The sequence below is a fragment of the Muscardinus avellanarius genome, assembly GCF_963383645.1.
Source record: "Muscardinus avellanarius genome assembly, chromosome: 22".
NCBI lineage: Eukaryota > Metazoa > Chordata > Mammalia > Rodentia > Gliridae > Muscardinus > Muscardinus avellanarius.
Window position 1 is genome coordinate 1,251,874 of NC_137808.1, and position 27,137 is coordinate 1,279,010.

At 47.1% G+C, this 27,137-nt stretch overlaps 2 protein-coding genes across 4 annotated transcripts in view; one reads left to right on the forward strand and one right to left on the reverse strand.

Annotated features, from left to right (window-relative positions):
* The window catches only part of LOC308278394 (CCA tRNA nucleotidyltransferase 1, mitochondrial-like), a gene marked incomplete at both ends in the record, with an annotated part of 995,237 nt that overhangs the window by 887,805 nt on the left and 80,295 nt on the right, over positions 1-27,137 (reverse strand).
* Positions 1-27,137, forward strand: part of SRGAP3 (SLIT-ROBO Rho GTPase activating protein 3) — a gene marked incomplete at both ends in the record, with an annotated part of 161,964 nt that overhangs the window by 66,942 nt on the left and 67,885 nt on the right. For all 3 annotated transcript variants that reach the window (XM_080718015.1, XM_080718016.1, XM_080718017.1), the window contains 2 exons: positions 10,934-11,126; positions 23,346-23,508. In XM_080718015.1, coding sequence (XP_080574141.1) covers positions 10,934-11,126; positions 23,346-23,508 — 356 coding nt within the window. The remainder of the gene's footprint in view (positions 1-10,933; positions 11,127-23,345; positions 23,509-27,137) is intronic.

The window sequence follows — 27,137 nt, forward strand, 5'->3', positions numbered from 1 at the left end:
TTGTAACTCTAGTACTTGGGAAGCTGAGACAGGAGGATTGAAGGTTCGAGGCCAGCCTCAGCTACTTAGTGAGACCCTGTTTCCAAATAAAAAATAAAAAATAGGGCTGGGTGTATAGCTTGGAGGTCGAATGCCCCTGGGTTTGATTCCCCCCCCCCCAAAATAAAAAGGGCTAGGGGTGTATCTTGGAAGTAGAATGTCCTTGGATTCAACTAATAGTGAAAAGAAAGAAAGGAAGGAAGGAAGAAAGAGGGGATAGTGGGGAGGGAGGGAGGGACAGGAAGTGAGCGCCCACGTGCAGGAGCCTGCCAGGCGGTTTCCTTGTAAGTCCCCACCCTGCACACCCTCAGGGAACCTGTGTGTGGCGCGCAGAGGCTCTGCCCCAGTCTTCCGACCCCTTCTCCGAAGAAGATGACGCTGGCTACTGTCCGAGACAGGGCGCGCGTCGAGGCAGGTGATCGGAGCCTCCGGAGGACGGGTTTGGACACCGGAGAACCCGCGGGGACAGGGGTCTTGGGCCACCGAGTTTGACGCTGGTGCTAGAGGGCCTTGAGCTCCGTGCTAAAGAATCGGACTTGATCCTTAGGTACAGGGGAGCCCTGGGGGATTTTTTCACAGCTTGCTGGCGAGAGGTGAGTGTTCTGGAGTGAGGGAGCTGTCGGGAGCTGGCGGCCTGGCCAGGAGGGTCACGGCCCTTAAAACCCGGCTGTAATTTTGAAGTGGATTCCCAGCTCTTGAAGTTGTGTGCTTTTTTTTTTTGGTGGTACTGGGGTTCCTGGAAGCCCTTCTACCTTCGGGCTACACTCCCAGACCTATTTTATACTTTTTATTTATTTATTTATTTATTTTTATTTTTTATTTTTGGTGGTACTGGGGTTCCTGGAAGCCCTTCTACCTCCGGGCTACACTCCTAGACCTATTTTATGCTTTTAATTTTTTTTTATTTTTATTTTTTTTATTTTTTTATTTTTTGGTGGTACTGGGGTTCCTGGAAGCCCTTCTACCCCTGGGCTACACTCCCAGACCTATTTTATACTTTTTATTTATTTATTTATTATTTATTTATTTATTTATTTTATTTTGGTGGTACTGGGGTTCCTGGAAGCCCTTCTACCCCTGGGCTACACTCCCAGACCTATTTTATACTTTTTATTTATTTATTTATTTATTTTTTATTTTTATTTATTTATTTATTTATTTATTTATTTATTTATTTATTTATTTATTTGGTGGTACTGGGGTTCCTGGAAGCCCTTCTACCCCTGGGCTACACTCCCAGACCTATTTTATACTTTTTATTTATTTATTTATTTTATTTTTTATTTTTATTTATTTATTTATTTATTTGGTGGTACTGGGGTTCCTGGAAGCCCTTCTACCCCTGGGCTACACTCCCAGACCTATTTTATACTTTTTATTTATTTATTTATTTTATTTTTTATTTTTATTTATTTATTTGGTGGTACTGGGGTTCCTGGAAGCCCTTCTACCCCTGGGCTACACTCCCAGACCTATTTTTGCATTTTTTTTAAAATTTGGAAACAGGGTCTCCTAAGCCAGCGCGCGCCATCCTCCTGTCTCCGCCTCCCCAGCGCGGGGATGACGAGCGTGCCCACCGCGCCCGGCTGAAGCTGTGTTGTGATTGCGTGGACGTGTTGCGCTTAGTCAGTGGGCAAGAACCTTCTAGTGACTGGGCCGCGCGAGAGAAATCATTTAACCCCTGACATGCGGAGATGTTAAAAAAAGTGTGGCCGTAACCTTAGGTTTTGGAAATAACGGGTCAGACTGAGCAGCACAAAGTGACAGGTGGGCTCGGATGTAGCTCGGGGGCAAAGCGCTTGCCCGGCAAGTGCACCGTCCTGGGTTCGATCCCCAGTCCGAAAAGACAAAAAAATAAAAATAAAAAAAAAAGTGACAGGTGTAGCCGGGTGTGGTGATGCATGCCCAGTACATGGGAGGCTGAGATAGGAGAATCATGGGTTCGAGGCCAGCCTTAACAAGTACAGTGAGACTCTCATCAACCTAGCCAAACCTTGTTCCAAAATAAACAGAAAATAGCTGGGCATGGTGGCATATGTTTATAATCCCGGCATTCGGAGGCTGAGACCGGAGGATCTGAGTTTGCGGCCAGTCTCAGCTACTTAGTGAGGCCCTCTGCAACTTAGTGAGTCCCTGTTTCAGAATAAAGAATAAGCCGGGCGTGGTGGCGCACGCTTGTCATCCCAGCATTCGGGAGGCTGAGACCAGAGGATCGCGGTTCGCGGACAGCCTCAGCTACTTGGTGAGGCCCTCTGCAACTCAGTGAGACCCGGTTTCAAAATAAAGAATAAAAAATAGGGCAGGGGGTGTAGCCTGGAGGTCAAATGCCCCTGGGTTCCATCCCCAGACCCGCAAAAAAAAAAAAAAAAAAAAAAAAAAGAATAAAGAATAAAAAATAGGGCTAGGGGTGTAGCTCGTAGGTAGAATGCCCCTGGGTTCCATCCCCAGTACTGAAAAAAAAAAAAAATAGGGCTGGGGGGTGGAGCTCCGAGGTAGAATGCCCCTGGGTTCAGTCCCTGGTACCACAAAATTAAGGGGCGGGGCACTTGCTATTTCTGTGCTAATGCACTGCAAAGCCATGTCGGCTTCTCAGTGGGCCTGGGAGCTCGGGCCGGGAGAGTGGGGCTTGCGGTGCTGGGGCTGGTATCGCTGGGTCAGCCAAGAGCATCCCACTCCAGTCCCTTCTGTTATGGTGGAAGACCGCTACGGTGGCCCTGGTGGGCCCCCAAAGTGTTACAGTGAGATGTAGCTGCGGGTTCTCGTTCTGAGCTATGTGTAGAAAACAATAGCCCGAACTCTTTATGCTGTAGGCTTCAGCCATTTTATTATTACAAAGATGTAAAAATTGGCCGGGCGTGGTGGGCACGCTCGTCATCCCCGCGCTGGGGAGGCGGAGACAGGAGGATCGCGCGGGTTCGAAGCCAGCCTCAGCTACTGAGTGAGGCTCTCGGCAACTTAGTGAGACCCAATTTCCAAAATAAAAATGTAAAAAAATAGGTCTGGGAGTGTAGCCCGGAGGCAGAAGGGCTTCCAGGAACTCCAGTACCACCAAAAAAAAAAAAAAAAGATGGAAAAATAGAACAGATAGTCAAGCCCTGCAACCCAAAGGGGGTATAGGCGAGTGATTTGAAAATAAGTCACTGAAGTCTTTTTTTTAAACAAATTTTTATTGAACATAAATGATATATATTTAAACTATACTTGGTGCCCTCTCCCCTCTGCCCCCATTTTCCCTTCCCCCCCTCACACCAATGGTTGTCCAGGGTAACCATGCCATATTTATAATTTGGATGTAGACCCTCATTAATCAAGATCGGCCTTCCTCCTCTCCTATCTTTCCATTCAGACTTTGCTGATATTTCCCCTGCATTATCTGGAGTCCCTCTGGTATCCTCTGTGTTCCCTAGTTTGGGCATATTAGAGGAAACATATGTACCTTCTCCTTCTGTGCCTGGCTGATCTCACTTAACATAATGTTCTCCAGGACTTTCCATCTTCTTGCAAATGATATGATTTTCTTCTTCTTTATGGCTGAATAGAATTCCATTGTGTGTATTTCCCACAGTTTTGCTATCCATTCATCTGTTGATGGTGACCTGGGTTGGTTCCATATTTTGGCTATTACAAATTGTGCTGCTATGAACATAGGTATGCATAAGTGTTGCTGTATTTCTCTGTTTTCAACCCCTTTGGAAAAATACCCAGGAGTGGTAGAGCTGGATCGTATGGTGGATCTATTCCCAGTTTTCTAAGGAATCTCCACACTGATCTCCATAGTGGCTGAACTACTTTGCACTCCCACCAACAGTGTAAAAGAGTTCCTCTTTCCCCACATCCTCGCCAGCATTTGTTGTTATTTGATTTCTTTATGCTTGCTACTCTGACTGGGGTTAGATGGAATCTCAGTGTAGTTTTGATTTGCATCTCCCTGATGGCCAGTGATGAAGAACATCTTTTCATGTATCTATTGGCCCTTTGTATCTCTTCTTTTGTGAAGTGTCTATTTAGTTCATTTGCCCATTTCTTGATTGGGTTGTTTGTTTTGCTAGTGTAGAGCCTTTTGAGCTCTTTGTATACTCTGGATATTAGCCCCCTATCAGAGTGGTGGCTGGTAAAGATCTTTTCCCATTCTGTAGGCTTCCTCTTTAGGTTATTGATAGTTTCCTTTGATGAGAAGAAACCTTTTAGTTTGATGCTATCCCACTTGTTTATTCTTGCTTTAATTTCCTGCGCTTTGGAGATTTGGTTGAGGAAGTTACTGCCTGTGCCTATATGTTGTAGTGATGAGCCTATGTTCTCCTCAACTAACTTCACAGTCTCAGGTCTAATTTCTAAGTCTTTGATCCATCTTGAGTTGATTCCTGTGTTAGGTGAGATATAGGGGTTTAGATTCATCTTTCTACAAATGGTTAGCCAGTTCTCCCAGCACCATTTGTTGAAAAGACTGTCTTTTCTCTAGCGTATGTGTTTGGCCCCTTTGTCAAAGATTAATTGACTAAAAATGTGTTGGTTTGTTTCTGTATCTTCTATTCCAATCCACTGGTCAGTATATCTGTTTTTGTGCCAGTACCATGCTGTTTTTACTACTATTGCTCTATAGTATAGTTTGAAGTCTGGGATTGTAATGCCTCCTGCATGTTTCTTATTGTTGAGAATTGCTTTGGCTATTCTGGGTCTTTTCTTTCTCCATATGAAGTTCATGATTGATTTTTCTAGGTCTGTGAAGAATGTCACTGCTATTTTAATGGGAATTACATTGAATCTATAGATCACTTTTGGCAGAATGGCCATTTTGATATTTATTCTGCCTATCCATGAGCACGGGAGATCTTTCCATCTTCCGAGGTCTTCTTCAATTTCTTTCTTTAATGTTTTATAGTTTTTGTTGTAGAGGTCTTTTACATCCTGGGTTAGGTTTATTCCTAGGTATTTTATTGGTTTTGAGGTTATAGTGAATGGAATTGTTTTCTTTGTTTCTTTCATTGTGGATTCATTGTTGGTGTAAAGAAAAGCCACTGATTTCTTTAGGTTGATTTTGTATCCTGCGACTTTGCTGAATTTGTCGATCAGCTCCAGAAGTCTTTTGGTTGAGTTCTTTGGGTCTTCCAGATAAAGGATCATGTCATCTGCGAATAAGGATAATTTTAATTCCTCTCTTTCTATGTGAATTCCTTTGATTTCCTTCTCTTGTCTGATTGCTGCAGCAAGAGTCTCAAGGACTATATTGAAACGGAGTGGTGATAGTGGGCATCCTTGTCTTGTTCCTGACTGTAGCAGAAATTCTTGCAGTTTTTCCCCATTCAATATAATGTTGGCTTTGGGTTTGCAGTATATTGCCTTGATGATGTTGAAGTACTTTCCTTCTATCCCAATTTTTGGCAGTGTTTTTAACATAAATGGGTGTTGGATTTTGTCGAAGGCTTTTTCAGCATCTATTGCTATGATGATGTGGTTTTTGTTCTTGGTTCTATTTATGTGGTGAATAACATGTATTGATTTGCGTATGTTGAACCAGCCTTGTTTTTCTGGGATGAAACCGACTTGGTCATGATGTATTATTCTCTTGATACAGTTTTGAATGCGTATAGCTAGTATTTTGTTTAGAATTTTTGCATCTATGTTCATTAAGGATATTGGTCTCTATAGTTTTCCTTTCTTGAAGTATCTTTATTTGGTTTGGGGATTAATGTGATACTGGCCCCATAGAAGGAATTTGGGAGAGTTCCATCTCTTTCAATTTCCCGGAACAAGTTCTGAAGTATTGGTATTAGTTGTTCATGGAAGGTTTTGTAGAATTCAGCTGGGAACCCATCTGGGCCTGGGCTTTTCTTTGGTGGAAGAATTTTTATTGCCATTTCTATTTCTTTGGTTGCTATTGGTTGGTTTAGGCTTGCTATATCCTCTTGGCTGAGTGTAGGTAGGTTAACTGTGCTTAGAAATTATCAATTTCTTCCATGTTTTCAAGTCTATTGGAGTATAAATTTTTAAAGTAGTTTCTGGTAATCTTTTGAATTTCTTCACTATCTGTGGTGATATCTTCTTTTTCATTTCTAATTTTGATAATTTGAGTTGATTCTCTTTTTCTTTTGATTAGGTTGGCCAGGGGTTTATCAATTCTGTTAATCTTTTCAAAGAACCAACTTTTTGTTTTATTGAGTCTTTGAATTGTTTTTTGTTCTCTATTTCATTTATTTCTGCTGGCTTTGGGAATAGACTGTTGCAGAATTTCTAGGTCCTTGAGTTGTGTCATTAGGTTCTTTACTTGGTGGTTCTCCGTCCCTCTTATGTGGGCACTCAATGCAGTAAACTCTCCTCTTAGTACTGCCTTCATGGTGTCCCATAGATTTTGGTAGGTTGTGTCTCTGTTTTTGTTTGATTCCATAAATTTATTTATTTCTTCCCTAATTTCTGCTCTTACCCATTCGTCGTTCAATAGTGTATCATTCATTCTCCATGAATTTGAATACTTCCTTTCGAGTTTCCTGTTGTTGATTTCTACTTTTATTCCATTATGGTCTGAAAAGACGCAAGGAATTATATTACATCTTTTGAATTTGCAGGTCACTTTCTTTGTGACCCAGGACGTGGTGTATTTTGGAGAAGGTTCCATGGGCTGCTGAGAAGAATGTGTATTCTGTATTCCTGGCTGAAATATTCTGTAAATGTCTATTAGGTCCATTTGGTTTATGGTTTTCTTTAGTTCTAAGGAGTCTTTACCCATCTTTTGCCTTGAAGATCGATCCAGTGGTGTGAGAGGCGTATTAAAGTCTCCTAGTATTATTGTATTTCTATTTGGGATCTGATGTTCAGAAGGGTTTTTTTTTTTTTTTACAAATGTGGTTGCACCCGCATTTGGGGCATAAATATTTACTATCATTATATCTTCTTGGTGTATTGTTCCTTTTAATAAAAGGAGGTGCCCTGATTTCTCTCTTCTGATGTGTCTTAGTTTAAAGTCTGTTTTGTTGGATATCAGGGTTGCTACCCCTGCTCTTTTTTGGTCTCCAATAGCATGCTATATCTTTTTCCATCCTTTCACTTTCAGTCTGTGAATGTCTTTGGCTGTGAGGTGAGTTTCTTGCAGACAGCATATATTTGGATTATGTTTCCTAATCCACATTGCCAGTCTATGTCTTTTGATTGGTGAGTTAAGTTTTTTGACATTAAGAGATATTATTGAAATATGATTTTTGTTTTCTGCCATTTTGTGTTCTGTCTACTCTTGGGTGGTTTGGTCTTTCTTCTTTATTTAAATGTCCCACTTATTAACTTCCTCTTTTCTCCAGTTCTGAAGTCTGCTTCTTTGTTACCGACTGGCTCAGTCCTGTGGGGGCAAGTCCACTCGCGACCGGGAGCCTCAGAAAGATGGGGCAAAAGGCAGGTGGAGTTCTGCAGAAACTTATCTGCAGCAATTCCTTCCCCTCTATGAATTCCCTAAGTTTTTAGGTACGGCGCTTGGGGAAGAATTTGAGGTGGACAAAGGCTTCTTGAGCCAATGACACTTTATTACAAAAACTCCAAGAAATTTATACCTTTCACCAGTAAAGTTAATAGTAAGAGGAGAGGGAGGTGGGTGTAATCATTGTGAAGTAATAATGAATGACATGTAAACAAAGGTAATAAAACTAGTCCTTCAGCTGGCTGTTGATCTTCGAGAGATTGACTCCTGACTCCTGACTCCTGATTCTTTTCCAAGGTCTTTGCAGATAAGCAGTCCCAGGGGGCCACTTCCCAAAATAAACAAGCATGGCCAAGGCTTGGGGGTTTCTCGGGGAATCTTCTTTGGCTTTCTTGGAACTTTCCATCTTTTGGGCTCAGTTCATATAGCAAGTGTGGGGAGACGTGGTGATTCAGGTGGATGTGATAAAGTTTCTCCAGGTGTTGGCATTTTTATCTCCTAAATCTGAAAGCTTAAGCAAACTCACAACACAGTTTTGCAGACAAAATACCACAAACAACACCACAAAGTTCTTGGTTTTAATTGTCAGATGTATTTCCTTAACTGCTGAGCATTCTTCTTTAGACAGTAAGCCTATTAAAAGTCTAACCATCTTTAATAATCCATTTCTCTGTCACAAACCCTCTGCAACCTGCTTCTAACTTTCTAATTCCTTTCTCTCCCAGTCGGGACTTTCTTATGATAAGCTCTTCTTCATGCAAAAATGCTTTTCTTACTCTTACACGGTATTTCCTTTCCTTCATACATATATATTTAGAACGTCTGTCCTTTATTTTGTCATATTCATTAACCATGCGGTCAGCCTCTCTGTCTTCAGGAATATTTACACTGGGCGTAAAAGTCACCAATCTTTCTCCTTGAGTCTATTGTATTTGGGCAACTAAGTTGTTTATCAACTAAATTGCTTTAAGGTCACACACAAGGTTTTTATCTTCTCTGTCTCTAGGCAGGATCTCAAGGGTAAACAAAGTTTCCTTAAACTGAGCTATCGGTTACCGGTTACCGCAGTTAATAGCTTAACCTAGTGATAGGAGTGAGGGTCGGAGACCCTTTGTGATTGCTGCAGCTGGAATGCTTATCACAGCATCTGAATTCTGGCCAGTTTTTCCCTTACTATTGAACAAAGCCAAGGACGTTTAGGCAAATTATTAGAGATTTTATTTCCACGGACTCAATTTCATCATAGTCCTGATTTCACATCATTGGAGCAATTCGTGTAGAAAGTTAAAAGGAATCATTAATAGTCATGAAGGGTAAAAGTGGGGGATATTTTGGCCAGAGACGACCCTCTTTCTCGGGGCGTTCTGCCGACTAACTATGTGGAGTGGGGGGTCTCAACACATAGATGCCGAGGCAGCAGGATGTCTTGGCACTTCTTCCTTTTTTTTTTCCTTATGGTTTATTTCTTTAAGAATTTCCTCTAGTGTTGGCTTTGAATTCATGAATTTTTTAAGATTCTGTTTATCCTGAAAGACTTTGGTTTCTCCATTGATCTTGAATAGTAGTTTTGCTGGATAGAGTAGTTTTGGTTGGAAGTTGTTTTCTTCCAGGGTCTGAATCACGTCGTACCGGTCTCTCCTGGCATTCATGACCTGGGCTGTATAGTCTGGGGTGATTCTTACTGTTTTGCCTCTATATGTCACCCGTCCTTTTGTTCTCACTGCTTTTAAGATTCCTTCCTTGGCCTCTATGTTGGTCATTTTGGTTATTATGTGGTGTTGGGAGGTGCTTCTTTGGTCCTGTCTCAATGGAGTTCTGTATGCCTCCTGGACATGAAGTTCCAAGTCTCTTTCCATGTTTGGGAAATTCTCTGAAATTATTTCTTTGAAGAGATTGCGGATGCCCTTGGTCTGTACCTCTATCCCTTCTTCAATGCCTATTATCCGTAAGTTAGGGTGCTTCATATTATCCCATATTTGCTGGATGTTTAGGGTTTGTTGCTGTAAAGATTTCTGTATATCACTGACTGTGTTTTCGGTTTTGGATGTACTGTCTTCTAACAGTGATATTCTACTTTCCACTTCATCTAATCTTCCAGAATTTCTTTCTGTTGCTGTCTTCATTGCACTTATTGACTCTTTCATTTCATTCCAGACCTCTTTCTGATTCTTTCTTAGTGTTTCCAACTCATCTTTCATCTCCTCTAGACTTGTTTTAAATCCTTTCATCATATTGTAGATCGAGATTCTGAACTCCCCTTCTTGCATTTTTTGTAGGTCAGTATTCGTGACTTCTGTCGTTTCTCCGCTATTCCTGGTTCTCATATTTTCAAAGCTCTTCTGTTGTCTTCCCATTGGTTGTGGGTATTGTGTATAGTACAGTCTTAGTAGTAGGGATTCAGAAGAGTTAACAGGTAAGCAGTACTTTTTCGAGTGATGAGGGTTGGGTGATGGTGGAGTAGCAGGGGTCAGAAGTCAGGAACCATGAACACCAAAATTTTGTTTCTCTGCTTCACAAAATGACAGTAGACAGTAGCCAATGAAAACAGTTGTTGAGTGCGCTGTCGTGGACTCGGTGAACTCGCTGCCGCCACCGAAGGCAATGTGGGGCTGCTGCCACTTCCTCGGCCATGAGGCTGGCGTATTTCTTTTCTGGTTTTGAGCTCTACTCTGAGTCCCTGGAGGGCATGCTGAGCCCGGCCCCTGGGAGCTTTAGACGCTCCTTGCACCGAAAAAACTGCTGAATTACACCCAGCTGTTCCGCAGCTGCTCACCTCAGTTCCCTGTCCACTCCTCCTCTCTGGAGCCTGGTGGCTGGTTGAGTGAGCTGGTCCGGAGCCATCCGGTAAATTCTCCGCTGCCAGTGGCAGTATGGTGCTGCTGCTGCATCCCGGCCATGAGGTCGGCGTATCTCCTCTCCGGTTCTGAGCTCCGTTCTGAGTCCCCCTCCTCTCTGGAGCCCGGCGCTGCGAGGGAAGATGGCGCCGATTGTTAGCGGGATTCGTACACGCCGCTTTACTACATCGCCATCTTTCGGAAGTCCCCACTGAAGTCGTTTGGATACAGAACCTTTTATACCAAGTGTTCTGATCCGACTACATCCGCCCCTTCTCCGGGGCAGGTCTTTTGATGTGGGGATTCCTTCCCGTAGACCTGCCCTGTCTCTGGTACAGATCCCAAACCTTTTGTTACACCCCAAAATGTGCCAATTGATTAAAAAGACCCCGGGCTTCCTGTCTTTCCTTGCTAATCACCCCTGGTGCCTGGAGCCCTGCAGCCCTTTCCCAATCCCGGCACATTTTGATACATTTTGCAGCCCTTTCCCAATCCCGGCACATTTTGATACATTTTGCAGCCCTTTCCCAATCCCGGCACATTTTGATACATTTTGAAGCCCTTTCCCAATCCCGGCACATTTTGATACATTTTGAAGCCCTTTCCCAATCCCGGCACACCCACCACGGCCTAATTTTTGCACCCGTGCCTCCGTCCGCAGAGATCCGCACGCAGCTGGTGGAGCAGTTCAAATGCTTGGAGCAGCAGTCGGAATCGAGGCTGCAGCTGCTTCAAGACCTCCAGGAATTCTTCCGCAGGAAAGCTGAGATCGAGCTGGAGTACTCGCGCAGCCTGGAGAAGCTGGCCGAGCGCTTCTCTTCCAAAATCCGCAGCTCCCGGGAACACCAGTTCAAGTGAGGAATTGCCCCCGGGGGTCCCGGGAGGTGGGAAGCCGGGAGGCCAGGAGGCCGCACCAGAAAGCTGGGTTTTATTGGAAGCCAAGCGCGTTGTTGAAGGGGCTGTATCTCTGAGCCTTGGTCGCCCTCCTGCGTAGAGCGAGATATTTCTAGAAATTACTTGATGCCGAAGCTTGCCCCAGGAAAATTCTTGTCACAACTGTAAGCACCGAATGTTCCTGTTGTCAATATTTTGCCAACCTGCAGGCGCGGAGCGAGCCTCCCGTCCTGCACAGATGATGAGGTCTTTTTTAGAACTTCCCGACTCTGTCCAGTGGCTTCTCATCTGGGCATTGGCACCCTTCTGAGTTTCTGGCATTCCAGTACTGGGGAGGCTGAGACAAGAGCATTGCAGGTTTGAGGCCAGCCTCTAATTAGCCAGGCTCTCAGCTACTTAGCAAGACCCTTTTTATTTTATTTAATTAATTAATTAATTTTTTTGGGTGGTTCTGGGGTTCCTGGAAACCCTTCTACCTCCGGGTTACACTCGCAGACTTATTTTTTTAAAATATTTTTTATTTGGAAACAGGGTCTCTTAAGCCAGCAAGGCTGGCTTCGAACCAGAGCGATCCTCCTGTCTCCGCCTCCCAAGCGCGGGGATGACAAGCGTGCGCCACCACGCCCGGCAGCGAGACCCTTTTTTAAAGTTAAGAATAAAAAGGGAAAGCTGGGCGTGGTGGTGCACAAAGGAGGATCATGGTTCGCGGACAACCTCAGCTACTTAGTGAGGCCCCTTGAGACTCAGTGAGACCCTGTTTCAAAAAGTAAAAAATAGCCGGGCGTGGTGGCGCACGCTTGTCATCCCCGCGCTTGGGAGGCGGAGACAGGAGGATCGCTCTGGTTCGAAGCCAGCTGCGCGTGCTGGCTTAAGAGACCCTGTTTCCAAATAAAAATGTAAAAATAGGTCTGGGAGTGTAGCCTGGAGGTAGAAGGGCTTCCAGGAACCCCAGTACCACCAAAAAAAAAAAAAAAAAAAAGTAAAAAAAAAAAATAGGTCTGGAAGTGTAGCTTGAAGGTAGAATGCCCCTGGGTTCCATCCCCAGTACTGCAAAATAAATAAATAAATAAATAAATAAATAAATAAATAAAATAAAAAGGGCTGGGGTGTAGCTTGGATGTTGAATGCCCCTGGGTTCTATCCCCAGAACTGCAAAAGAAAGAAAGAAAGAAAGAAAGAAAGAAAGAAAGAAAGAAAGAAAGAAAGAAAGAAAATAAAATAAAAAGGGCTGGGGGTGTAGCTTGGAGGTAGAATGTCCCTGGGCTCCATCCCCAGTACCGCTAAATAAATGAATGAATGAATGAATGAATGAATGAATGAATGGCTGGCTGGCTGGGGGTTTAGCTCAGAGGTCGAATGCCCCTCAGTTCAGTCTCCAGGATGCACCTTCCCCCCAGATGCTAAACTCGTCCTTACAGTGTCTTCTCCGTGGAGGGTCTTCAGTCTCCTCCTCTCCTGTTTGCTCCCTGGAGGACGTGGCACCCACCCTTTCCTGCCTCGTGCACTTACTCACGTTCTCAAATCCTGCCCCGCCACGGTCCTCAGCCGCCCAGGCCAGAGTTCTGCATGACCTGGCAGACTGGGGTCCTCCGGCTACCAGGACTGCTCAGGGTTGAGCACTGCCCAGGGAGTCCTCTGGCCTGAAGCCTGACCCTGGTTGAGCGTGGTTGACCTTGGTCGACCACATCCTGGTTCTCTTGGCTTGCAGAGACGTCCGGTGGAGGGCTGAGGTCTCCCTTCTCATTTGTAAGTGCGACCACTGGAGAGAGGGATCGAGCCAGGCGGGACTGGGAGATGGGGCAGGGGGCCCCTGTTCCCTTGCGTGGCCTCTAATGAGCCCCCCAGGCCCCCCATGGGTTCATTAACCAAGCCACCAGCCGGGCCGGGAGCCCCAGCTGGCAGTCGGGCCAAGCACGCTGCCTGTCAAGTCGGGAAAGTCTAATGAGGGCGTCGCCCAGGCCTGTGCAGTGGGCCGGGCCCTCCGCATGGTGCGAATGCCCTGGCGGAGCCCCTGACGGCTGTTGGAAGGGCTGGCTGGGCTCACCTTTGACCCCAGGGCGCTGGCTGACCCCTGGCTGCCTCCTCCTTGGGGCTCAGCGTATGAAGAGGTCTGTGCTGTGCTCTGGGTCTTTCATCCCGCCTGCCCCGATCCTTTCTTTTTTCTTCTTTTCTTTTCTCTTCTTTTATTTTCCTTTCTTTTTTCTTCTCTTCTCCTCTCCTCTCCTCTCTTCTCCTCTCTTTTCTTCCCCTCCCCTCTCTTCCCCTCCCCTCCTCTCCTCTCCTCTTTTGGATATTGAATCCAGAGGCATACCACCTCTTGAGCTATACCCTCAGATCTATTTTATTTTTATTTTGAAACAGGGTCTCACTAAGTTGTGGAGGGCCTCACTAAGTAGCTGAGGCTGGCCACGAACCTGCGATCCTCCTGTCTCAGCCTCCCAAGTACTGGGATGACAAGTGTGCGTCACCAGTCCAGCTTTAAGGCACCTGTACTTTGAGAAGTTTTGGCGAGAGAGAGGGAGAGCGAGAGAGAGATGAAGGGAGAGAGAAAAGGAGAGGGAGAGGGAATGGGAGAAGGAGAGAAGGAAGAGGACAGGGTGGGGGTCAGGAGAAAGAGAAAAAGAAGTGGAGGCGTGATGGCAGAGGTCTGCAATCTCAGTACTTGGGAGGCTGAGGTGGGAGGATTACAGGTTTGAGTCCAGCCTCCGCAACTTACTGAGCTCCTTAGCAACCCAGCAAGACCCTGTTTAAAAAAATATATATAAAACAGGCTGGGAGTGTAGCTCACAGGTAGAATCATTCTACCCTGGATTCATTCCTTGGTACTGAGGAGAAAAGAACCCTTTGTTTGAGAACCACTGGCTACTTGACATTCATTAGCAAACAGAAGGCAGAAGGCTCGGTGGAGTTTTGCAGTAAATAAACCTGTTGACTTCTTTCTGAAAGCTCTTTGACCGCAGAATTCCCGCTTCACAATACATATTAATATTTCATAAACCATTCTTCTTTGCGACCCAATTTGTAGACAAACACCGATTGCTTCTGTAGTATGAATGTTCTGTGCACATAGAGTTCTGTATTTGGGGTATTCTCATTGTATTCTGATGATCCCCCCTACCGTGTGTGTGTGTGTGTGTGTGTGTGTGTGTGTGTGTGTGTGTGTGAGAGAGAGAGAGAGAGAGAGAGATTGATTGGAGATTGAGCTTAGGGGCATTCTATCCCCAAGCTATACCCCCAGACCTATTTTATTCTTTTATTTTGAAACAGAGCCTCACTAAGTAGCCGAGGCCGGCCACGAACCTGCGATCCTCCCGTCTCAGCCTCCCAAGTACTGGGATGACAAGTGTGAGCCGCCACGACCAGCTGCTCTTTTATATTTTTATTATTTGCAGTACTGTGAATGGAACCCAGAGGCATTCTACCTTCTAGCTATTCTCCCAGACCAATTTTATTTCTAATTTTGAAACAGGGTCTCACTAAGTAGCTGAGGCTGGCCACGAACCTGCGATCCTCCTGTCTCAGCCTCCCAAGCACTGGGATCATAAGCATGCACCACCTATGAGTAACGTTGAAATTGAGTTGGGGGTCGCGAAGGAGGCGAACACCAGCCAAGTTATTAAAGGCTCTTTAATTAAAACTGGCACCTTTGGGCGAGGTCTGCTGACCATGGGGAAAGGGACCAATGACTGAGCAACAGGGCCACGCGGTCAGCAGAATCATGGTCGGTCAGCAGAGCCACGCGGTCAGAGCGGAACTGAGGATATTTATGTAGCAGGACCCTGGGCTGGGGCTAGCTGGTCCTCTGGCGACATCTGTAGTCTCGTGACCTCTGAAGTCTTCCTCGCGACACCCGGAGTCTCGCGACATCTCCACTCTGGCTTCCAGGTTCCGTCTCCTGTCCCCGCTGCAGGGTCCTGTGGGGGAAGGGAGGGACCCGACCTATCACCATGTTAGCACCTTTTGACTCTAGTGTAGGGACATTTTCATCTGGAAAACAAATATCTTCTGAGAGCCAGCTGCAGGGTAGCCTCACTTGACCCAGGCAGCAGTAGGCGAGGTCAGATACAACTGTGCCGTGGCGGGAACGAGACAGAAGAACATGGTAGAGGTGGGGCGCAGCTCACTGCCGGGGGGACGTGAAGGAGGGGAGACACCTTGCTAAGGCCTCGGTGACAAGAAGAACCAACGTGGCCCACTGACACCCCTCCAGGCTCCCTGCGGCCCCCTTCGGGGCTCTCCTGGCCCACTGACACCCCTCCAGGCTCCCTGCGGCCCCCTTCGGGGCTCTCCTGGCCCACTGACACCCCTCCAGGCTCCCTGCGGCCCCCTTCGGGGCTCTCCTGGCCCACTGACACCCCTCCAGGCTCCCTGCAGCCCCCCTTCGGGGCTCTCCTTGTTTTCGCAGTTGTCTGTTTATGTGACTGTTCATTGCCATCCGAGACCCTTACTAGAGTCTCAGATGCACAAAGCAAAGAGGTGCTTATTTTTTTTGTCTTTTTTTTGATGTACCAGGGATTAAACCCAGGGGCATTCTACCTCTGAGCTACACCCCCAGCCCAACTTTATATTCTTTATTTTGAAATAGGCTCTCACTAAGTTGCAGAGGGCCTCACTAAGTAGCTGAGACTGGCTGCAAGCCTGCGATCCACCTGTCTCAGCCTCCCAGATGCTGGGATTCCAAGCGTATACTACCATGCCTGGTGTGGTGCTTATTTTGCTGACCCTAGACAGCACCAGGTTACCATTTGCTGAACTCATGAGTAACACAACCAAATTCCAAATCTTTTTTTTTTTTTTTTTTTTTTTGGTGGTACTAGGAATGGACCCAGGGACATCCTGCCTCCAAGTGACACCCCCAGCCCTGTTTCTTATTCTTTATTTTGAAACGGGGTCTCACTGAGTTGCAAAGGGCCTCACTAAGTAGCTGAGGCTGTCCGAGAACCGCGATCCTCCTGTCGCAGCCTCCTGAATGCTGGGATTACAAGCGTGCCCACCACGCCTGGCTTCCAAAACTTGCTTAGGTAGCAAGAGATTAACTGTATCTTTCTGGTCCTAGATCGAATTGGGGTTGCTCTTTTCGGAGGCAATTTGGCTGGCAAACCCAGTTGAATATTCTGGAAGGGAGTTGCAGGCCAGGAACAAGAATTGGCGCCTGGACTGAGCTGGGTGTGGTGGTGCATGCTTGTAAGGCCAGCATTTGGGAGGCTGAGACAGGAGGATCGCGCTTCACAGAGAGTCTCAGTTACTTAGGCCCTTTGCAACTCGGTGAGACCCTGTTTCCAAATAAAGAAGGTAGAATGCCCCTGGGTTCCATCCCCAGTACTGGGGGGGAAAAATTGGTGCCTGGGAATGGATTCCGCAGCAGAAGCTCCCCCTGGCCTCTGAGAGGGAGCAGGACCCCAGGGCGGTGGGTCTGGATTTGTCTGCAGTAGGGCTTAGCACACTTGGAAGTGGGTTGTGTTTGCTAAGCAGAATTTGCCGGGCCCCAGCTGAGGAGCCGAAGCAAATGCTAATTTCATTTTCCTAACTTACCAGCTTGGCAAGGCTGGGCCTCTGCAGCTCCCCTCTCCTGGAAAACCTCACACCCACCTCCCCCAGCGAAGGGAAGAAAGCAAGCCGTGACTCACCAGGAATGTTCATTGCTATTTTCTGTCCATAAAAAAAGCAAACATATACATATGCGAACACTTCAGCAGTATGCCTTAGCGCAGCCACTCCTGCCAAGGAAGCCGAAGCAACACGTACATGTAAGATTAGAAACGCAGAAAGGTTGCTCAGGGGTAACTTTGCCAAGAGAGTGCCGGCCTGGGTTTTTGACATCTTTCCAAACTGAGACTACACCACAAAAAAATAGCTGCTGACCTTGAGAGAAAAAGGGGTTCCTAGCCGGGTGTGGTGATGCACGCTTGTAATCCAGCATTTGGGAGGCTGAGACAGGAGGATTGTGGTTCTTGGCCAGCCTCAGCTACTTAGTGAAGTCTTTTGCAACTCAGTGAGACCCTGTTTCAAAATAAAGAATAAAAAATAGGGCTGGGGGTGTAGCTCGGAGGTAGAATGCCCCTGGGTTCCATCTCCAGCACCACAAAAAAGAAAATGGGGTTCTTTTGGTGGGGGTTATACTGGGGATTGAACCCAGCAATGTCCTACCTCCGAGCTACAACCCCGGCCTTTTTTATTTTATTTATTTATTTATTTGTGGCACTGGTGTTTGAACCCAGAAGCCTTTTATCTTCTAGCTATACCCCCAGCCCAATACCTGAGAGGCTGAGAAAAGAGGATCGCAGGTTGGAGGCTAGCCTCAGCAACCTAGCGAGACCCTGTTTCAAAAGTAAAAATTAGCCGGGCGTGGTGGCGCACGCTTGTAATCCCCGCGCTTGGGAGGCAGAGACAGGAGGATCGCGCAGGTTCGAAGCCAGCCGCGCGCGCTGGCTTAGGAGACCCTGTTTCCAAATAAAAATGTAAAAATAGGTCTGGGAGTGTAGCCCGGAGATAGAAGGGCTTCCAGGAACCCCAGTACCACCAATAAATAAATAAATAAATAAAAGTAAAAATTAAAAATAAAGAGGGCCAGGGGGTTTAGCTTGAAGATAGAATACCTGTAGGTTTAATCCCCAGTACCAAAAAAAACAAGCCTTTTCTGCAAACATGGGGGACCGGGAGAAGTTGGGGGAGCTAGAGCTCGCCACCCCCGCCCATGCTGGGGTGACGCAGAGCCAGCTGGACTGCGGGGCCGCATCTCTCAGAAAGGGACAGGCTGGCTCGTCGTCGCCCTCTGCCAGGTCCCCAGGAGCCGTGGCGGCTGGCTGTCCTCCTCCCTGCGGCTGCAGCGTGGCCAGCTTCCCAGGGAGGGGGCTCTGTGCATCTGTGCACTGTCCCTGTCGAGCTGTCCTCTAATGCTGCCGGCCTCCACATCTGTCCCTCTGGCCCAGAGGCCTGCATCTGGATGCCCCCGAGACCTTTACACTTGTCACGCTCAGATCCAGCTCATCGCTCCTCTCCCTGGCGCTCCACTGCCTTTTACTCTTTATTCCACCGAGGGCCCCCGCTGCCCCCGACTCAGGTCCCCAACCGGGGAACAAGGGTCATCCGGGACATTCTTCCCTGGTCCACCTCCTCTCCAGCTAATCAGTCGCCCTCCAAGTCGGCTTTATTTACTGCTCTAAGTACCACAGGCTTCTGTCTCGGCCCCCGGATGTGCCCCCACCCTCTGCTCAGCCACTTGAGACTGTGCCTGACCCTCTACTCCCCTGTTCTAGACCCTTCAGCGACTCCCCGCTACCTGGGATGAAACTCCAACTTGCAAGAGGGACCTAAGGGCTCTTGGCCACATGGCTTCCACCCAATTCTCCAACCTCATTTGTCACCCCAAGCCCACTCTAGTGTGGGGCCCCCTCAGCTACATCAAACTCATGGCCCCAACCCCACTTCTTGCTAGACTTTGGTTGTCATATTTCTCCACCTAGAAAGCTCTCCCCGTGCCAGCTGTGGTGGCGCATGCTGTTATCCAGTACTAGGGGAGGCTGAGGCAAGAGGATTGTGGGTTAAAGACCAGCCTCAGCAACACTGTGAGGCCCTCTGCAACCTAGAGAGATCCTGGTTCAAAATAAAAAGGGCTGGGGGTGTAGCTTGGAGGTTGACCATTCCATCCATCCATCCACCCATTGACCCGCCCACCCATCCACCTGTCTATCCGTCTATCCACCTGTCCATCCATCCATCCATCCATCCATCCATCCATCCATCCATCCATCCATCCTCCTGCCTCCAGTCACATGTTTATGAACAAATTCACCCACCCGCTTACCCATCCATCCATCCACCTGTCCGTCTATTTACTCACCCACCACCCACCCATCCATCCATCCTCCAATCTGCTCTCAGTGGTCTTTCCAAAACACCTCTAGTTAGCTAACTTCTCTAACTTTCCACTGCTTAGAGCAGGCATTCTTAATTCTGGCTATATATTAGATCCTTCTAAAGAGCAGTTTAATTTTGTTTTATTTTTATTTTTTTGTGGTTCTGGGTACTGAACTCAGGGGCATTCTACCTCCATGCTACACCCTCAAACCTTTTTATTTTTTGATTTTGAAACAAAGTCTTGCTGGGTTACCGAGAGTCTCACCAAGTTGCTGAGGCTGGTCTTGAACCTGCAATCCTCCTGTCTCAACCTTCAAGTACTGGGATTACAGGCCTGTGTCACTACACCTGGCTTAAAGAGTATTTAAAAATACTGTATCCCCAGAGGTTCTGACTTAATTGGTTTTGGTGTCTTTTTAAAAGCTCCCCAAGTGACCTAGTGGGTGAAACAGGTTCAGAGCTATGTGGCCTAAAAGATAAAGTTCCAGGTCTTTAGTCTGGCATTCAGTGCCCTCTACAGTCAGGCCCTCATCCTGTCTTTCTGGCCTCATGTCCAATTTTTAGCATACTAAAAATCCCAGTTTTCCTGATACTTTACCATATTCACACCCACAGTTACCTCTGTCTATAATTCCATCTCTCTTACCCTCTGATTCTTTGGAAAACTCCTACCCATCCTTCAAGACCTGCACAAATTTGACTTTATGTGAGGTCCCCTCTTCCATAGCATCTACTGTATGGTAGCCACGCTGGGTTCTGAGTATGATAACAGCCCCCATTCTTAAAGAGTTCCCAGTGAGGTAAGGGGTGAGGGATGGAAACAAAAGGCAGAATGTATCAGTCAGCTTTCTGTCGCTGTAACAAAACCTGAGATAACCAACTTATAAAGAGATAACCAACTTATAAAAGGTTTATTTGGGCTCACAATTTTGGTGGCTCTCATCCATCATTGGGGCAGACCATACCATAGTTTTTAGGTGTTTTGTGGGAGAGTAGTACATCAAAGCAGGGGTGCCTGGCATAGCAAAGCTGTTTAACTCATAGCCAGAAAGCAGAAAAGGGGACAAGGAAGGGTCTGGTGTTATCGTACACCACCAATAACCTAAAGACCTCTCACAGGCCCCGCCTCTTAAAGGTCCCATTAGCTTCCATTAGCACAACACTGGAAACCAAGCGTTTAAGACACAGACATTTGGGGGACACTTAGAGCCAACCTGTGGCACAGAAGCCCTCAAACTCGTGTGCATATTGCACCCATGTGGAGGGCTTGTCACATCACAGAAGCTGGACCCAGCCCCACGGTTCCATCATCCCACACAGGAAATACCCATCAAAATGTCAATCAGAAAGCCGGGCGTGATGGTGCACGCTTGTAATTCCAGGTTTGGGGAGGCTGAGACGGGAGGGTCACAGTTCTTGGACAGCCTCAGCTACTTAGCGAGGCCCTTTGCAACTCAGTGAGAGCCTGTTTTCAAAATAAAGAATACAAAATAGGGCTTGGGTTGTAGCTTGGAGGTAGAATGCCCCCGGGTTCCATCCCCAGTACCACACACACAAAAGTCAAACAGATATATAACTTAGAGTAACTCTGAGATCATTACCATGTTTTGAGAGGTTTGCTCTTTTGAGAAAAATAATGAGTGAATAATGAGAGAGAGAGAGAGAGAGAGAGAGAGAGAGAGAGAGAGAATGTGTGTGTGTGTGTGTGTGTGTGTGTGTGTGTGTGTGTGTTGTTCAGCACTGGAGATGGAGCCCAGGGACATTCTTCTTCTAAGCTACACCCCCAGCCCACTTTTTTATTCTTTATTTTGAAACAGAGTCTCTCTGAGTTGCAAAGGGTCTCCCTAAGTAGCTGAGGCTGGCCGTGAACCGTGATCCTCCTGTCTCAGCCTCCTGAATACTGGAATTACCTATATGTGCCCTCATACCTGGCACTAGAGTGTTTGAAAAAAATACGTACGTATACAGAAAATATAGAAAGGATATATAAGTTCTAGATTATGATTCCCAACTCTTTTTGTTTTTATTTTTGGGTACTGGGGGGATGAATTGGGGGCACTCTACCTCTGACCTCTACTCCCAGACTTTTTTTTATTGTTTATTTTTTATTTTTTTATTTTTTGGTGGTACTGAGGTTCCTGGAAGCCCTTCTACCTCCGGGCTACACTCCCAGACCTATTTTTACATTTTTATTTGGAAACAGGGTCTCCTAAGCCAGCGCGCGGGGCTGACTTCGAACCTGCGCGATCCTCCTGTTTCTGCCTCCCAAGCGCGGGGATGACAAGCGTGCGCCACCACGCCCGGCCTTATTGTTTATTTTGAAATAAGATCTCACTAAGTTGCTGAGGGCCTCGCTAAGTGGCTGAGGCTGGCTGTGAACCCGCTATCCTCCTTGTCTCAGCCGCTCAAGTCCTGGGGATCAAAGGCACGATTTCCGCCTTATTTTACTTTAATTGCACCTGTGTCAATTTCATTGAAATACTTGCAGAATTGAAAATTCTAGGAGTCTCTGGTGTCGGCCCTGACAACTTGTATTGCCAACACGTTCTCCAGGGCTGCTGGCGCTTGCTGTTTTGGGGACCGCACTTTGAGAAGCACTGTCTATTAGTGTGGTCAGGGGAATGCTTCCTAGGGAGGAGCCATGGTACAGGAAGAGGAGGAGGCGGATGGAAGAGGAGCAGGGGGCCAGAGTGATCCGGGTGGCAGGAAGGGTGTATGAAGGTTCCAGAGGAAAGTACCTGGCATGCAGACACAAGAACTTTCCAGGTTTTGGAGTATCCAGCCCCGCACCTCCTGCAACTCCTCAGCCTGTGCACATGTTCCGGGCATCCTGGGTGGGCTGTGGGCACCCCCCCAAAAATTATCCGGGCATGGTGGCTTGTAATCCCAGTACTTAGGAGGCTGAGACAGTAGGATCTGGGTTTGCGACCAGCCTCAGCTACTTAGTGAGGTCCTCTTCAAGTTAGGGAGACCTTGTTTCAAAATAAAAAGAATAAAAAAATAGGGCTGGGGGTGTAGCTTGGAGGTAGAATGTTTCTGGGTTCAATCCCCAGCACCACACACACACACACACACACACACACACACACGCACACGCACACTATCAAAAGGGAAGGGCTGGGAAAGTAGAGGCTACACTTTCTGAGAGCATAGCCTCAACAGACTCCCGGGCTGGGTTCCCTTAAGGCAGGCCTGAGGGACCCCATGTCCTGCCTTCCCAGTATCTCTTTCTACACTAGAACTTGGAGTAAGACAGAGACTTGGGGCTAGACGACAGGAGCTCTATGCAGCAAGGTGGGGGTCCTGGTTCAGTTTGAGTTCTCCTGTTGATTTAGGTGCCAGGGATGGAACCCCGGGCCTCCTCTTATCTCAGCCTCCCAAGTACTGGAATGACAGTCACCACGCCCAGCATTTTCTTCTTTTTAATTTTGAGATAGGGTCTCACTAAGTGGCCAAGGGCTTCGCTTAGTTGCTGAGGCTGGCCTCCTGTCTCAGCCTTCCAAGTACTGGGCTCTCCGGCATGCGCCACCACACCTGGTGAGAAGGTGTATTTCTTTTTTTTTTTTTTTTTTTGCGGGTCTGGGGATGGAACCCAGGGGCATTTGACCTCCGAGCTACACCTCCTGCCCTATTTTTTATTCTTTATTTTGAAACCGGGTCTCACTGAGTTGCAGAGGGCCTCACTAAGTAGCTGAGGCTGTCCGCGAACCGTGATCCTCCAGGTCTCAGCCTCCCGAATGCTGGGATTACAAGCGTGCGCCACCACGCCCGGCTGAGAAGGTGTATTTCTAACGAGTTGCCAGGCACAGCTGGGCTGGGGCTGGGGCTGGGTACTTTGCCATTTCCTGTTTGAACATAATACCCAGCTACAGTATGCTAAGAATCTTTCAATCCCTGCAGGACAAAGGCTTATTTGTCCCGCGTGTACTTAATTTATACTTTCCTAATCCCTGATCCAGTGTCAGAACCTGATCCCCCAGGCCTCTTCTACCAACAGGGGGGGAAGGCTCCTGTTCTCAAGAGGTCCAGAGATGTGCAGAGAAAGACAGGGACTAAGAGCCTGAGGAGATTCCTGGGGTGTGGGAGGCCAGGGAAGGGGAGATAACATGCCCTAATTTTTCCTTTCTCCATTACGTAAAGTTCTAGAAATCATAGAAAATATTTCAGACACAGCTGGGTTAGTATTTCTAAGCCCCAGGGAAGCTGGCTTCTTCCCACAAGGTGGAGGTGCATACAGCAGGTGCCACATTCAAGAGGAAAGTGACAACAGCAGCGAGGTGGTAGCTCTGAAAGCCGAACCAGAAGTGCCTTGGTTTCCGCAGGAAGGACCAGTACCTCCTCTCGCCCGTGAACTGCTGGTATCTGGTTTTGCATCAGACCCGGCGGGAGAGCCGCGACCATGCCAGCCTCAATGATATCTTCACGAACAACGTCATTGTCCGCCTCTCCCAGATCAGCGAGGATGTCATCAGACTCTTCAAAAAGGTGAGCCAGTGGGCTGCCCCACCAGCTCCAAGTCCCTGAGCCCGGGTAGCCATGGCGACGCGGTACCACCAGGGCGGGTTAGGGTTTAAGGACCAGGGACCAGGATGGCTGGGCTCAAGGGGCCGAGGGATTGATTGGGCATTCCAGCCCTGGATTAGAACCCTGGGTGTTTCTTTAAAAGACTGTATGCTCTCAGCCACTTGATCGACTAAAAATACAGACCTTTGCCTGGATACGGTGAGGAGCGTATGCATGTGTTGGAGGGAATTCAGAAGGAGGGTGGATCATGAGTGCACACACAAACATCAAAATCTAGAAATGTAAGCCGGGCGTGGTGGCGCACGCTCATCATCCCCGCGCCTGGGAGGCGGAGACAGGAGGATCGCGCGGGTTCAAAGCCAGCCTCGGCTACTGAGTGAGGCTCTCGGCAACTTAGTGAGACCCAGTTTCCAAATAAAGTATAAAATAGGTCTGGAAGTGTAGCCCGGAGGTAGAAAAGACCCTGGGTTCCAACCACCGTACCACACACACACATAAAAAAAATCTAGAAATGTACTCAGAGATAATCCCCTTGATATTCTAGGGACGTCATTATTTTTTCTTTCGGACTGGGCATTGAACCCAGGGCCATTCTACCTCCAAGCTAAACTCCCAGCCTGTATGTATGTATGTACATACGTACGTACTGGGGATGGAACCCAAGGGCATTCTACCTCTGAGCTACACCCCAGCCCTATCTTCCTTCCTTCCTTCCTTCCTTCCTTCCTTCCTTCCTTCCTTCCTTCCTTTTTTCTTTTTTTCCCCCCTAGTACTGGGGATGGAACCCAGAGGCTTTTTCCCTCTAGGGTACATTCCCAGACCTATTTTTATTTTATTTGGAAACAGGGTCTCACCTAGTTGCTGAGAGCCTCACTAAGTAGCTGAGGCTGGCTTCGAACCTGTGTGGTCCTCCTGTCTCAGTCTCCCAAGTACTGGGATTACAAGTGTGCGCTACCATGTACCATGCCCGGTTTAGGGATTTCTTTCTATGTATATATGCAAATATATTTTCTATGAGTGCTTATAGAGTATATATATATATACATATATATATATATATATATATATATATATATATATATATATATATATTTTGCAGTATTAGAGATGGAATCCAGGAAAATTCTACCTCTGAGCTATACCCCCAGCCCTATTTTTTATTCTTTATTTTGAAACCGGGTCTCACTGAGTTGCAAAGGGCCTCACTAAGTAGCTGAGGCTGTCCACGAACTACGATCCTCCTGTCTCAGCCTCCCAAATGCTGGGATTACCAGCGTGCACCACCACGCCTGGCTGGTTTACATTTTTCTAGCATACATAAACATTTCTTCCCAAATGAGATCATACTGCATATATGATATCCCTACCTGTGATATCACCTGTCAAATTAGGTAAATATATATATTTCTAGCCAGGCAGTGGTGGCAAATGCCTGTAATCCCAGTACTTGGAAGACAGAGTCAGAAGATCACCGGTTTGAGGCCAGCCTCAACAACTTAGCTGGGCCTCATTTAAAGAATTTTTAAAAAGCTGAGTTAAACCAGGCGTGGTGGCGCACGCTTGTAATCCCCGCGCTTGGGAGGCGGAGACAGGAGGATCGCGCAGGTTCGAAGCCAGCCGCGCTGGCTTAGGAGACCCTGTTTCCAAATAAAAAGTATAAAATAGGTCTGAGAGTGTGTCTTGGAGGTAGAAGAGCTTCCAGGAACCCCAGTACCACCAAAAAAAAAAAAAAAAAAAAAAGCCGACTTAAATAAATCGGACTACATATATATAAAATGAACTACTACATAATCGTTCAGAATGTTATGAAAGCCAGATGTGCTGGTGTACACCTTTGGTCCCAGCTATCTGGGAGGCTGAGGCAGGAAGATGGCTAGAGCCTAGGAGTTCAGGACTAGCCTGGGCAACACGGAGAGACCCAATCTCAAAAAAAGGTTATAGAAATATAGTGGGCGCTAGAGATGGAACCCAGGGACATTCTACCTCTGCCCTTCCTCCCTTCCTACCTCCCTCCCTCCCTTCCTTCCTTCCTTCCTTTGCGGTATTTAGGATAAAACCTAGGGGCATTCTACCTTTGAGCTATACCTTCAGCCCTATTTTTTATTCTATATTTGGAAACAGGGTCTCACTGAGTTGCAAAGGGCCTCACTAAGTTATAGCAGAGGCTGGCCACGAACCATGATCCTCCTGTCTTAGCCTCCTGAATGCTAGGACTTGAAGCGTTCTTATTTGGAAACAGGATCTTGCTAGGTTGATGAAAGTCTCACTACTTGCTGAGGCTGTCCTCGAACCCGTGATCCTCCTGTCTCAGCCTCCCAAGTACTGGGATTACAAGCGTGCACCACCACGCCCGGTTGGTTGTCTCTTTTATTAGCTGTGTGTCTTTGGCCTCGTTACTTAAATTCTCCGTGCCTCAGTTTCCCCATTTGCAAAACAGAAATAGAAATAACCCCAGAGCTGTTGGGAAGGTGACCGGATTATTATCCCAGTTGACAGGCTGGGCCGCAGCTCTTGATAGTGGTCTGTGTAAGCTGGTTGTGATTTATGTGAACATAAGCAACAATTATTACTAAAATAATCTAACTCATCTCTTTGTGCTAGGTGTCAGTTGTAGGGATTTGGTGACCTGGGGTTTGCCAGAAGCACAAAGAAGGAGAGAAATTGATTTAAAACATAAAGCCTAGCCGGGCGTGGTGGCGCACGCTTGTAATCCCCGCACTTGGGAGGCAGAGACAGGAGGATCGCGCTGGCTTAGGAGACCCTGTTTCCAAATAAAAATGTAAAAATAGGTCTGGGAGTGTAGCCCGGAGGTAGTAGGGCTTCCAGGAACCCCAGTACCACCAAAAAACAAAAAAACAAAAAAACAAAAAACATAAAGCCTGGTGTGGTGGCGCACATTTGTAATCCCAGAATTCGGGAGGCTGAGACCAGAGCCTCAGCTACTTAGTGAGGCCCTCTGCAACTCAGTGAGACCCTGTTTCAAAATAAAGAATAAAAAATAGGGCTGGGGGTGTAGCTTGAAGGTCAAAGGCCCCTGGGTTTCATCTCCAGACCCGCAAAAAATTAAAAAAACAAATAAAACATAATCAATCACCTCTTCTCTGTAGCCCATATTTGCAGGGTCCACTGCACGGATCACTTCGATAGCAAAAACTGCAGTCGTGGGTTGATTTCCTCCCGCTGCAGTGTGCTTCTGGTCTCCTCCTGGGGCCCTGTTTATGAATTGTGGCCTAAGTTAAATATTTGCATAAGCAAACATAATTTGGAAGATAAATACAATGCAAAAAGAAAAAAAATAAGAAAGAAAGAAACAACAACAACAACAACAACAACAACAACAACAACAACAACAACAACAAAAACCACACTGTGCTTTGCAAAACTGACCCAATTCAGAAGTCTGCCAGTCTGAGCTCCTGGCCCCGTGCGGAGGCCCCACCCGCTCACCAGCGCTGCCACACACAGTTCTTTCCTGGGGTGGGGGTGACTCCCAGGGGAAGGGTCATCTGGGTCCCCCGTCCTCTCCCGGAGCCGAGCCTGGGACAAGCGAGTGAGATAAATCTTTCTGGTTCTCATTTGGACTGACAGCA